A 14,079-nucleotide genomic window follows, 5' to 3' on the forward strand; every position below is an offset into this window, starting at 1 on the left:
TGTTAAGAGCTGAAATTCAAGCTATATTTTTCACAAGTTGAAACATATGACTTTCCCTCAGAAGGATAAAATGTCAAATACACTAACAGAAACGTGTAGAAAATGGGTTTCCATACCCTGCAAGCATTTGAAACCTTCTCTCATCTTGAATAGGGAGAAAAAATACAAATCTTGAAAATTGCTATGATATAATAATCCAAAAATAGTTGTTCACAAATTCAGATAAAACACTACTTCAGTCATTTTAAACCATTTCATTTCTATTTTGATGTTTACATTTTTTTAGCTTTTTAGTGAAAGCACAATTTTGAAAATTTGAAAATGCTATTTTGACAATTCCATAAATGTTTATGTAAAAATATTTTTCAAATTGGGCGACATATTTAAACAAACTCTTTTGTGCAATTGATTATTTGTGAGAAATGTTTTTTAATTGGAAAATTCCTTACCCACTCTCGTGTCTTGGGCAAAAGTTCCTAAATTATACCCTCTGCATTAGGTCAGTATTTCTGTTTTAGGACAATTTTATTTCAAATAAAACATCTGTTCCAGTTCAGAACAGCTAATGCAAGTGTTCTGTTATTTAAATTGTTTAGACTAGTGCTTGGTAAAGAAACATTTTTTATATCCTGCTAGTTCTATTTAAGGCTGTAGCACTCCAAACAATTTTAAAGAATAAAATAACATTCAGTTTAAAAAAAAAAAAAAAGCATCTACAGCCAGGATGAAAATGCTTCTGAGAAATTAAAGACCGGTATAGTCTAGAAAGGCTGAATATAAACATCAGGCTGTATAAAAATTAGGATGTAACATGGAAATATCAGTCACTAAAGGTGACTTGAAGTTGCTTGAATGTTGAATAGAGATGTTTTAAATTACTTATTTAATATGTGAAAGGAAGCATTAACGATTTAAAAAGTCTTACTTGTGAAGAGCTTCTGTGGTAAGCTGAGTAGTGAAGCGGTCCAGAAATGGCAGCATCATGTGGTAGAGATGGATACTGACTCTGCATTGGGTGGGGGTGCTGGTTGCTGTAGGTGCCATAATTGTAGCTTCCCGTATATCTAAAATGTAAATTAAACAACACCACTTAGTACTCACAATAACTGCATTCCAGCTAACTGTGCCGATATATTTTTCTAATGATATGCAATAGATATTTGACATGAGTTTCCCCAGGAGAATGTTAACTTGGAGCAAGAGTGTTCAAAATCTACTCCCAAGTCAACCCAAAGAAGCACACAGTGAAATCATGTCTCTTACAAGGAAACAGAGTGGTGGTCATGCAATGTGTTTGTGTGGTAGCAAACGTTTTCAATCACACAATCATGTGTGTAGCTCTCTAAGCCAAGGGTCAGCAAACTTTTCCTGCCATGGGCTAATGCTTGTCACCCAGCCCACACCATGGGCCACAAATCTCGACCACCTGAGAGTATCTAAACTGCCTGGGCTTATCTTCACCACTAATGGAGAGGAGCAAATTCTGTGGCAAGGGCAAACACAGGCATGAGAGTAGCAGGAAAGGCTGCAGAGAGGGGTGCTGTAGAAAGGATGAGGTGACATGGTGCAACTGCATGCTGCGGATCCCCCATGCCAGATCAGACTTTCACAGGTCAGATCCAACTACTTGTTGGGTCAAATCCAGCCCAGAAGCCACATCTTACTGACCCCTGCAAGGGACTGGTTCCACCATTCTTACTAACATGTGGTTCCTTCCTCCTAGCAATGGTTCAGTGAAGCTACCTCCACAGAAAAGTCTGGTTCAGTAAGGGAGTGGAAGAACTGGGCCCTAAGGGCTGAACTTCTTTGGAATTACACCACGTTCCCACTTTGTCAGGAGACTTGTTCCAAAGTGCTGGGCGTCGTGCACTAATTTTCTACCCCTTTTCATACCCACTCTGTGCAGCTGACCAGTTTCCTGTCAACCTTTAATTAGGTTATGCAGAAGGGTGAGGAACTGGAAACTTCCTATTCTCTCCCCATCTCTGTGCGGCCATCCAAGCGCTAGATCAGTGATTCTCAAAGGGTGTACTATGGGAGAGCGATGGAAGTGTGCCACAAGATCCCCCTCTGTGAGGAGGTAAATGCTCTCCTCTCCCATATAGTACCCTGCGCCTGCCCCCACTACTCCAGCAGTGCCCATGACCTTTCCTTTGGGCACTGCCACCACTGCTGCAGCCTTCATCCACCCTTCCCTGCCCCCAGATAGCCCTTGTGCCAGCCCTTCCCATGCTCTAGTGCATGCTAAATAGAAATAGAGGACAGTGCAGGGGAAAAGAAATGACAAGTAATATACTTTGGAGAGGGGCAAGGTAGTTGTTCACTTTTTCTAAACTGATTTTAGTATGTGTCACCTGTAGGGAGCTCAGGGTAAAAGCACAATACGGAGGGGTTTCAACAATCTTCCGTTCCTCTTACGTTAGCACTTTAGGAAATTGTACAGCACTCCCAGCCAGATGAACAGACAGTTTACAAAAGGCAGAACACCCGGTTGACAAAGGATGCCTTCAAACCCTGGGGCCAGATGCTTTTCTTCACTCTGTAATGCAATATACAGCACAGGGCCAGGGCTCAAAGGGTGGGTATTAGCATTACCCAAGCTTGTGCTTAAGTGCTATCCTGAATACATGTGTTTTCTGCAAAGGACACTGGCCTATCAGGACAGCTCTCTGTGTGCAGCTGATGGCAGCATGGTTCCTCCTGCTATGGCTGTGGCCTATTTCTGCTAAAAAATGCGTTAGACCACGTTGTGAAAAGTGGTGGCTCCCTGGCTCTGCCCTCACCCCTTCAAATGCACCAGCACTGATTCAGGCACTGTCCACAGGATACAGCTTGTCCAGATTCCTTGTGAAGAGAAGGAAGGACACACCTGGGAGTTGCTACATCCTGTTTATACATTATTCCATGTTTGGACAGCCTTGTTTGTTCCTTGCTCCAGTCTCCTGGGCAGCCTCGTTCAAGAGGCTGATATAAGAAGTTTTCTGTCAGCTGGAAGCCTTACATCATGTAGTCTTACATCATTCTGTGCAGCAGTCTCCTTTGCTTCAAGGTGAACACCCAGAGCTGGTCAACTCAGTTCGTAATCCAAGAGTGAGTTGAGATTTCTTGCTGATCTAAATTCTATTTAGCAACTTCTGGGCATAACATTTTCTCTTATCTCCAGTTGGTCAGGAGATACCATCCCATTCAGGAAGAAGATGAGCTCACCTCAATTACTCACAGCTGCATCACTTTTCAGCTAGACAAGAGTATGGTGACATAGCTGGGCACAAAGTCTCATCAACTTGGGGTCTGCAAGTACATTCGAACCTTTCTTCTTCTGTCTACACTGGTGTCCCACAGACTTGAATTACATTTAAGAACTTGGTCCTTATACTCTACATGTTCAATAGCTTGGGCTCAGGATGTCTAAAAGCTTGCTCACAGATCCAGGAAAAAAAACAACTCCGTTCCCTTGCTGCAATGAAACTCTCAAAAAAGGGTCAGCAACATCTGTGTAGGAGACAGAGCATTCTGTTTCTTAAGGCTGGTCCGAGAGAGCAGAATGAACTCACAGGAACTGTGGATCATCATACAACCTTACCACCTTCCATTTCATTTACCTTGCTTTCTCTAATGCAGACATGTGGCAATGTATGTATTTTAAAAAGTCATACAATATCAACAGCAATGGCATTAACTAAAATAAAAGCCGTAACAAAATAACTTTCAGTTCAACTGCCAACTCTCCTTCCTGAGGGAGATAAGAGAACAAACTACTCTGGACCGATATGAATTACAAATGACCTACTGGAAGTTATTCAAATACTAGTAATGGCTACCTAAGAACCTCTATAGACTAGAATATTGTCCCACTGATTCCTGTTTTGACTTCAGTAAACGGCGTAAAAAGGACATATTTAAGAGAGAAAGAAGCGTAGCATGTAACAGTCCTGTTAGCATCAATTTTTTCCACCAGAACAAATAGACGGATAAATCTCTTCTCCTCTCAACCACAGTTGAATGCCACTACCTCAGTACCTTCTGGAAGGCTAGGTCCCTAAACTATGTAATGCTGCCCTCCCTGAACATTTAGAGGGAAACACTGATGACTCCTCTGCATTTACATTCACAGAAGCACCTTTTATCAGCAACCTTTCACTTTATTTGGCACCCCTAGCCCCAAGATAGAGGTTTCCTCATTTATGCAGAAAATGAAACAAACAAAATACCTATTACTGTTTTATATTTTCTGAGGGTAACTCAAAAAAATCTGCACCCTCTGCCTTCAGCCCTATTATATGGTAAAATATAATCAGTGGAAAAAGCTTTGATCTCGTTCAGTACTCTCTTCATTTAAGTACTCAGTAAAGCTTTTACATTCCAGAAGGGATCATCCTCCACACTGACTGGTAGCAACTCCTGCAGCAATTTTGCTAGAAAAGCCAGAAGCTCTTTTCCCTATTCATGTATGCTGGTAAGGTGAGAGTCTACATTTCATCTAAAATTTACTCTGGGCAGAGGAACAGCTCAAAGCCTGAATATGCCATAGCCTTTGATGATGCATAACCCTTTTGGCTGGCCTCTGTCCCAGGATAAATTGTGCCCTTTGTGGTTATTTAGCTTTCACTGGAAACCTGGAAATCTTTGTACCAACGATGATCTTCTTGCCTGGCTTCTCAGGCTTACCCTGTGTTTGAATTGGTGAACTTTAAGGTTATAATTAATTTCCTTAAAACATATCCTGCCCTCCCTGCAGCATAGCAATAGATCCATACCCTATTTCTCTTTGCAGTTTAGGTCTCCTATTTTTCTTCTTCTCTCTGCAAATAACATCTAAAAAATCACACATTTTTGTGATTTTAAGTGAGTTTTATATTGAATCTTTGAGTGGACATTGGAAAGGCGCTATGTATTGAGTTTTGAGTCCCAAAACAGCCTACGGTAAGTTACTGGATTCATTCTCACACAAGTCCAGTATCATGAAATTCTCACTGTTGTCAAACCACATAGAAAGCAAAATATGACAATGTTAGTTTTCCTACAAGTCTCCAAATAGACACACATGATTTGACTACAATGATTACTACTACTAATGCTTACAGGGCAAATGAGGTTTGACCATGATACTCTAAACCAGATGCATGCATGGCCCTCTCTTCAGTGGTTGGTATGAAAGTGTTATGCATCTTAGTTAAGTTTTATAAAGTGTTCATTGACTTCTGCACTTGTGGTTACTTCAATGGATCAGCATTTTTCAGAAGCCTGGCTACATTTTTAACGTTGCAGAAGCAATTTGGTTCTTTTTTCTGGTTCTAAGTTGTCTATTTTTCCAAACATCAGAACTGGTTGGTTCATTGTTACTGAACCTGGTATAGGAGGATCAGCTAATTTGGATGGTCTAGAACAACAGGATAATATCAGGGATCAGAATTAGAATGATACCATTATACCATCTCTGCCTTTTCCCTTTAAGACTCTTTCCAAGTCTCCATCTATTTCTGGCTAGGATTGTTTATTGATTTGATTTACATGCCACCTTCCCCCAAAAAGGCTCAGGATAGCTCATAATAAAAACAAGGCAAGTAATAAAGACAGGTAAAATATAAAAAAAAAATAGTAAATGATAAAAAAAACTTCCCTAAACAATACCCCAAAACTTAACTCTACTTGCTAAAAGCCTGCCCAAATAACAAGATCTTACATTGTTTCCAAAAAGATGTCCAGTCTTGGGCTATGATGGACTTCAAGGGGGGAGGGAGTTCCAAAGATGAAAAGCAACTCCCAAGAATAATCTCTTATATATTTTTGCTAAACAAACTTGGCACACAGGTGCCAACTGGAAACATCTCGCATAATATACTTCATAGCAACACATTTCAAACAGACTTCTGTCACATCACAAAATAGATCTTGGATTTCAGGTGCCCTTGAAAAAAGTGATTGTAATTTCTAATGAGTGTTTAAAACCAATAAATAAAACACAAAGGGAAATGACCTACCCGTGCTCTTCTCTGTGAGGATAAACAGGTATCCTGTGTGTGACAGATGAAGACGGTACATGAGGACTCCTCATGCAGGGCAGCTGTTGAGAGTTTTCAGCAGGTGACCCGGCAGCTGTTGTCACGGTGTACGTGAGGGACCATGTGTAGGACTGCATAGCTCCTGTGCACCAAACAAGAATGTCAGCCTCAGTTAACTTAAGCTCTAATCTTGGGAAATGTGCCATTTTGAAACTGCTGGAGAGAAGTAATCTGAGAAGGTAATGTAAAGGGTATGGCAGGAACAACAAAACACGCGTGACTGAGATACCAATAGATGCAAGACACAAGTAGGTGGAATACATGATACTGGGAGAAAACCTGAACATTACTGGCACTTCTGAAATACAACCCTTGGACATAAAACATGCAGTGAATTCTCATCTCCCTTTCCCTGTAGCAATCACTAAGACTATATCTACATGGCACAAATATAAATACTTGACCTGGGTCTGAACAATTAGACCTGCTGAGAAGCAGGGTACATTGATCTGGGTGGAGCACCTGCTAATGCAGCTATACTGCTTCCAATACCTTGGCTTTCTTGTTCAGAATTAACACAGGTATTTCTAGACAGTGCTGGATCATGCAACATAAACATACCCTAAACTGCACCCTACTAAACTAGTGCAGACTATAAGTCACCGGGTGTGTCTACATCACTGTAGCTTGTCGCTATGTGACATGGCATCTAAAAATAACTGTGCGCCACTGGGACTGCACAGTTCTGGAGGGTACTGCACAGACAGGGGCCCATGTGGATGCACCCAAGCTTGTCAGGCTCAAAGTCCCAGAATCAAGAATTCAGTCCCAGAATCAAGCACATGGATTTATTTGCCTGATCACCTGATCTGAAGTAAACTGTACACATCTGAGACTGCCTCTCAATTCACCAAAAGCCTGTGAGTGAATTTAGGCCTGATAACAGAGCAAACTTTCCTCTCCAGATTAGACCCTTTGACACAACAGGCAGACCCAAACACTGCAAATAAACCAAATCATCTCCTGCAGCTCTGATTCATTCCTTTGTTAGCTGGTTAAAGAGAGTTGAGTGCACATGGGGACTTCACAGGTTTTCTGTTCTGAAATGGGCTAAACAATGCTTGGGTCCTCACTTTTATTCATATATTCATTCAGTTCATATGTTGCCTTTCCCAACAAAGATTTCATGAGATTTCATCCTGATTTGTGGGATAATCTTTGCCATAACCTTCTGCATCAGCTGTGTTACCTTAGAACAGCTGCTTTCAACATTTTAGATTCAAGGCACCTCTCAGAAAATACTAGATCTTAGCTTTCACTCATTTTCTGAATATGGAAAAATAATAGAGCATTTTTTCTGTTGTAAAGAGCTCAGGAAGACCACAACAGGTCAGAAGGTCTCTGACTATGGATTCCTATCAGGAATCTCTGGGTTTATGTCCTGTGAATCATGGTGTAGGTATTTGCCCATCTAACAGCTGATTTTGTGTGGCACCTCCCAGCACCCTTAAAGGATTTCACAGCACCCTGGTTAAGAACAAGGGATCTGTTAACCTAGGAGTAAGAGTCATATGTGTGCAGGAAATTCAAGTGGCCCATGAATTTGGTCTGCCTTCCTGCATGGAAGAGACCAGGATGATTTAAAAACCACATCACCTCAGATCAAAATGCAAAAACCACTTCATTTCTTTACTTTTCTCTGAATGGCACCACATTATGAAAAAAAGTCCCATTCCTACTGACTAGAAGGAAGAGAAAGACATGGGGTGAAGAAAGGAAAAGAAAAATAGACCTTCCAGGGCAACCTTTGAATGTACATTTCTTACTACTTTGGGAACTGTTCAGATACCACAGGATGGGAAGCACATATCAACTGAGATGAGCTGTTTTAATTCAAACTAGGGTCCCAATCCTGTACTACTTCTACTATCAAACCCACTGACTTCCCTGGGTTGAAAGACTGAACTCCAGAAGTCTTTTAGCCACTGGCTGCTCCTGAAACAAAGAGCATCCTGAACTAACAAAAAAGTTTGACAACACTTCCTTCCTTGTGCTTTGAGCATTCAGGGTTTGAAAAAAAGTTTTTACTTTTTTTTTTTCTTTTTTTTTTTTTTAAGGACAGATTACATTTCTGAGAATGCTGAAGTGAGAGGCCATTTGACTTGTAGGAGGCACAACATATAAATAGACCAGCTAAAAGTCCAACAACAGCTCTGTTGTGCTATTACACAGCAAAGCCAAAGCTGCCAGCATATTTCATTCATAGAAGTATGATTTGTACCAAGGGCCGGATATTATGAACACATATTGTCCTTATTACTGTGAATTGTCCCTTATGGCTTGATGAGCTGTTGCTTTGCCTCTTGTGCAGTCATTTATGCTTGTGGAAAGGGGTTGTAAAATGCTACTGGCATAATGGCAGCACTTTACAACCACTTTGCATTAGTGTAAGTGACTATACAAGGTGCAGGGTAACAGTGCATTGAGCTCATAAATGTCACTGGGATACTTGCAGTTGTAGGCATCACAGCCATTAGTAAGTGATACTGTTATCCCCACAGGTTTAAAGTTCATGAGTCAGTTACCATGAAATTGGGAGACTCTCTTATAAATAATACATTTGGGGCTTGGGGGTTTTTTGCCTTCTGAGATCCAAGCCTGTAAGGCTTGCATTGCTCAGCTTCGCTGTGCAAGCATGGGGACTAGAAGCTTACTTTTATTTTAAACAAGAAGCTGATAGTCTCTCAGGTTCATGTGAATCCTATTATGTCATACTAAAGTAATGAGAGCTGGCAACACTGACTAAGCATTTGCTACTGAGCTAGAGAAATTAATCTTTAATGCTAATATCCTTTTTTTGCAACTGAGATGAAGGGGTCTTGACTAGGAAGTGGAGAAATGATTAGTTATCTATTAGTGAAGGCTTACAATTTAGAGTTTCTGTAAGCCAGTTCAGGTTTTTCTAACAGCAATTACATTAGCAAATGAGTAATCACGGGCTTTAAGAGATGACTGCATAGTCAACTATATAGCTGTCACTTTTATTGCCATATTGGTGTCATTTGAGCAATCATTAATCTGTCCTTTGTGATTTAAAAGGATAATTAGCTACAATCCTTTCTGAACTTTCAGTAATTCAATGGGAAAATTTAAATAAAATGTTAGCTGAGCATCCCAGATGTTTTACACAGGAGCACTTTATGGAGGTTTTACCTTAGTCTAGCTAGGTGTCATGTAAATACAGTGACTTAATTTGCTGCTTTTGTGTTTGACCAGCAAGCGAAAGCAAAAAGATTAAAATCCAAGCTTAATAATTAACTTTTACTGCTAATGCCACAAGGAAAAAACCATTATCATGCTTTAAATTAACAAGTTGCAACCTATTGGTAAAGATTCAGATGAGTTTTTTAGATCTATAAAATATTTCCAGTTTTTACATTGACCTAAATTAAAAAAAAAGTTAAAGCCAAGGAACAAAATTGCTTTTAAATATATTTTCTGAGATCTGGTGGCTAGATTCACAGCTGAGAAGCATGAAAACAATTAGAAAACAACCCAATACATATCAGATCCTCATCAGCATGGAAAGATGGGTAGCTCAACTGATCTGGATCTTGCATTTCCAAATTCTTTGATTTTTCACATTGACACTACATGAGCACTAAGCTTTGGTCTATACTTAGGGATCTACTTAAATCACAGTGAGACAAAAGGTTTTTTGCGGCCTGATCGTGGTCTACACAGGCAATTTTGTGGGCCTTTTGTGGCAGTCCTGCCCCTTGGTGCTTATTGGCAGAGAGATCCCATGCCACGGCATTGATTGGCTAAGAGGCCTCGGGGGGAGGAGGGATCAACTTGCTGGCTGCTTGCCCTTCATGCCACTCTGCCCCTCAGCGCTGATTGGAGAGTCCCTGGCAGGAGGGAGAGGGATGAGTGAGTAACTACCATCTTGTCTCTTGTCCTTCATGCCACGCTGCCAGCTGGCACCTTCCCCTCCCAGCAGTGAGCACTGCTGGCTCCTGCTGGGGAGCCAGATTTTTTCTGGTTGATTTTTGTGGATTTCATGGACAATCCCAGATTTCACAGTGTCTGTGAAATCTGCAAAATCGCAAAGTAGGTCCCTAGCTACACTTAAGAATATTATCAGTATTTTGAGTGGGAGATGATTTTTCCCCCCAGCACAGTTATACTGATACAAGCTGTAGTATAGATGCAGTGATATGCTTCTCACATTTATACCAGTACATGCTCTTCTTCTTAAACCTAAATAAGCCTAAGATTTCATACCTATAAAGCAGGTGTGGGCAAAATACAGCCTGTGAGCTGAATCCAACCCACCAACTGATTCAATCTGGCCTGCAGGGGGGCAGTCATCAATTAATTAAAACCTGCAGTGCTCTGCATGGGGCTGAGCTAGTGGCCCTGGCCAGTGCAGACAACTTCCAGCAGGGATTGCCCTGGGTGGGGCTCAGCCCCATGTGAAGCGCTGTGGGGGCAACCATGGACCACAATGCCTGGGTGAGCTCTGCTGCTTGCGCCCCCTGTCCCCTCCCCTCCCCCTCAGCTAGCTCCCAGGACCTAGCACTCAGGCAGCCCCTCCCCCACATACCCCTCCCCCCCTCACATACCCCTCACCCCTGTGACCCTGCCCCATGATCCTGGCCTTGCCCCCATCTCGCACCTGAGCACCGCTCTCCTTCCACCTGCAGCAACTCACCAAAACTCCCTATGTGGCCCCTAGGCCCAGATAATTTCCCACCCCTGCTATAAATGAACACTTTTTAAAAGGAATAATGCACTAGGAGGAATGTGCCTATTTTACTATACCAGTGTCACCAGTATAGTTAAAACACAAAAAACTTTCTAGTACAGGTGAGATATTAGTAATTAAGAAAAAATGGCAAAATGTAACATTTGTATTTTTCTTTTCTTTCTTATAAACATTTTTCTTTATCATTTTTAACTTACAACAATATTCTTTCCTTCATTCCACACAAATACATTTTCCATTTTTCATGAGTTTGGAATACTATCAAAATCTAATGTGTCAGCCATTTTACCCTTCCTTTTAATGAGCAATTGGTTCTATTCTTTTTAAAATTTCTATTGCATTTTTTGATCAACTATGATATATTCAAAATACTAACTTATATCCTAGGACAGCGGGGGCCAAGCTTTTTAGCAGGCATGCCACAAATTAACCCAGCACTCTTCCCAAGTGGTCCACTGATCCCCTTCCTTTCCCTGACCTGCTGGTCTGCTTTCTGCTCCCAGCCACGTTCTTCTTGCTCAATCAGCTGCTCTGCTTTCTGCTTCCTTTCCTGTGCTCCCCGCCCATCTGCTGCTTTGCTTTCTGTTCTTTGCCCTACCTGTTGCTGTGCTGCCTGTCCCCTCCCTGATCTTCTGTATGCCACAAAGAGAGGCTGCCCATGCCACTTATGGCATGCATACTGCAAGTTGGCCACCTGTGCCCTAGAACCCTGCACTTTTACAGCAGTCTTGGCTAGTCAAGAAACGTCACGATACACAAGGGAAAACACTGCCATGTCCTCCATATGTGATTTTTCCTTTTCTTCTGTCACCTTACTTATATGTAGGGACCTACTTAATTTGTGGTTTCACAGATTTCACAGAAACTACAACATCTGGGATCGCCTGTGAAATCCACAAAAATCAACAACAACAAAAAATTTAATAAAAATAAAATGCTGGCTTCCCAATGGGAGTCAGTGGTCCTCGCTGTTGGGAAGGGAAGGAGCCAGCTGGTGGGATGGCATGAAGGATAGCAGATAAGATGGCAGCTACCCCCTTGTCCCTCCTCCCCCCGCTGTGATCTCTCTGCCAATCTGTGCTGAGGGGTGGGGGGCACAAAGGGCAGCTGCCTCCTTGTCCCTCCTCCCCAGCTTTCTTTGAATTGGCAAGGCCCTGTTTCCTTCCTGAGGCTTTACCCTAGCAGAGCTGAGCCTAGAGAGAAATATTATGATAGAGAGAGTCTCTCAAATATGCAATAAGGGGGATAAAGAAATTAACTTGCAATGCTGGCTGCAAGTTCCTTCTATGCACACCTTTGTCATTTCCTCAGACTGTTCTCATTCTGAGAACTTTAACCTTGTGGTTTTCAAGGGTAGCATTAGAGGTACGGCCATGACCCAGGCAGCTAGAATTTTATCTTCTTCTGTAGTGTGGAGCCTAGTCCTTTTCTTAGGATCTTCTGACCATATATGAAGCAAATACATCCCTGTCATTGCAGCAACAGGACATTGGCAGTACCATCCTCTCCTCTCCCTTAACCTATGGCAAGTTATTGGGTGCTCTTGGTGTTTTGGTTATTGTTCTTTGTAGTTATGGGTGAAGGCTTCAAAGGGATTTTGAGGATGCCTTCTGTTAATGAATGCCAGTAGGCATGGACTGGAGTTGACGGCCCATGGGGTCCCTTCTAGTCCTGTGCTCATATGTTTTTCTATTCTGATTAGTATTAATTTTCTCAAAGAACAGCAGAAGAAGCACTCCATGCCTTGGATATCTTCTGGAACTTATTGAAATTTCAGCCTCCTTTCTGCATTTCTGGGCTTACATTGTGAAAAAAAAAACTGATTCCACAGACTTGAAGATCCTGACTAGTCCTGGCCTCATCCCCAATGTGTTAACCATTTTGCACACCTGAGAGCTTACAGGAGGAATTTAACCTGAAAAGGAGAGAGGTCTATCAAAACACAAGCCAACTGTGTGCCTACTTTTGTAATTGCAGATATTACAATCCTAGCCACAACCTGATTATCTTCCTACACAGGAATTAGACCTTGTATGTATACCACTTGCTTCTGCATTTGCAGTAACTGCCTGTGAAATTATAGGCACGCAGCTGCAGAGACCCAGGACTTTCCTTTCCTAAACTTTGGCCTTGTAAGATATTGAGAGTTATTAACAAAATGTTAAACAGTAAGGCTGTGCAAAGTTTCGATGGGCATTTCATTTCGAAGCTGTTTCAACACATTTTGAGCTTGAAACAGAGAAATCGAAATTAAATGAAAGACTTTGAAATGGCTTCAAAATGAAACAAGGGCACTTGAAATGTTTCAAAAATTTCAAGTTTCAAAGCCGAGCTTGCTTGCAGCTAAACAGAAACTAAGATTTGATTCCCCAGCTCCTGGTTCACTTCCCTCAGCTTTCTGATCATTCCCCCAGCTCTTCCTGGGGGGGCATGGGGCCATATTGGGGGCTCCATCCCCTCCAGCTGTTTGGGCCCTCCTGGACAGTGTGGGGCTGGGGAGCTGTGGATTCATTCATGCACCAGTGCCAGGCAATGATCCCAGGCATGGAGGAAGGGGTGGTTACATAGGCACACTGGACCCTGGCCCCGATCCTGATCCTGTGCCCAGCTCTGCTTCACTCCCTCCTGATCCCTGATGAGTCCCAGCCCCAGCCCCATTCCCACTCCCCTCCCCTGCTCTTCCCTCACATGCTTTCCCACCTGGAGGGGCATGTGCATGCATGCACATGCACACTCAGCACGCCCTCCCAAAAAATTCTCCCTCCTCATATACATGGATATTTAGGTGTCTAAACACCTTTAAAATTTAAATTTGGGCCAAAACTCTGGGGGTTGGTTTGGTTTTCTTGTTTATAGGGCTGTGCAAAACACCACGCCTAGACAGCTGGGGCGGGGCAGGGTACAGGACAGAGCCACGGCTCATTCAGGGGGTGTGGGGAAGGGTGGCAGCTCCAGCTGCTGCACACATCCCAGGAGGCATGCAGGGGGGGAACGTGCTCCTAGATCTGGATGCTGCAGGGGGGGCTGCCACTGTGGGCTGGGGCCTTGACAGTGCCAGGCTGTTCCTGGGAAGGGTAGGGGGGAAGGCTGTGCAGGTGGGCAGTGGTGGTGCTGGGTCTGGCCCACCTCATTGCCCAGCCCATCCAGTGGCAAAAACACACATGGTGCTGTGCCACGCCGCTTTTCAAGTAGCAGCAGTGAGGCGTGTAGGCAGGGAGCAGAACCCAACCTGCAGCTGCAGCTGCTCTTGCCCCATGCAGAGATCACCATGTGCCCCCTGCTTGGCTCCCCCAGGCTGAGCCTCTG

At 42.8% G+C, this 14,079-nt stretch overlaps 1 protein-coding gene across 2 annotated transcripts in view; it reads right to left on the bottom strand.

Moving 5' to 3' along the window:
- The window catches only part of RFX4 (regulatory factor X4), a 126,590-nt gene that overhangs the window by 13,542 nt on the left and 98,969 nt on the right, over positions 1–14,079 (bottom strand). For both annotated transcript variants that reach the window (XM_090041091.1, XM_090041090.1), the window contains exons 16-17: positions 5,982–6,144; positions 926–1,064 (exon numbers count right to left, since the gene is read on the bottom strand). In XM_090041091.1, coding sequence (XP_089897217.1) covers positions 926–1,064; positions 5,982–6,144 — 302 coding nt within the window. The remainder of the gene's footprint in view (positions 1–925; positions 1,065–5,981; positions 6,145–14,079) is intronic.

Source organism: Crocodylus siamensis, chromosome 4, assembly GCF_052110815.1.
Source record: "Crocodylus siamensis isolate JL-2025a chromosome 4, ASM5211081v1, whole genome shotgun sequence".
Classification (NCBI taxonomy): domain Eukaryota; kingdom Metazoa; phylum Chordata; order Crocodylia; family Crocodylidae; genus Crocodylus; species Crocodylus siamensis.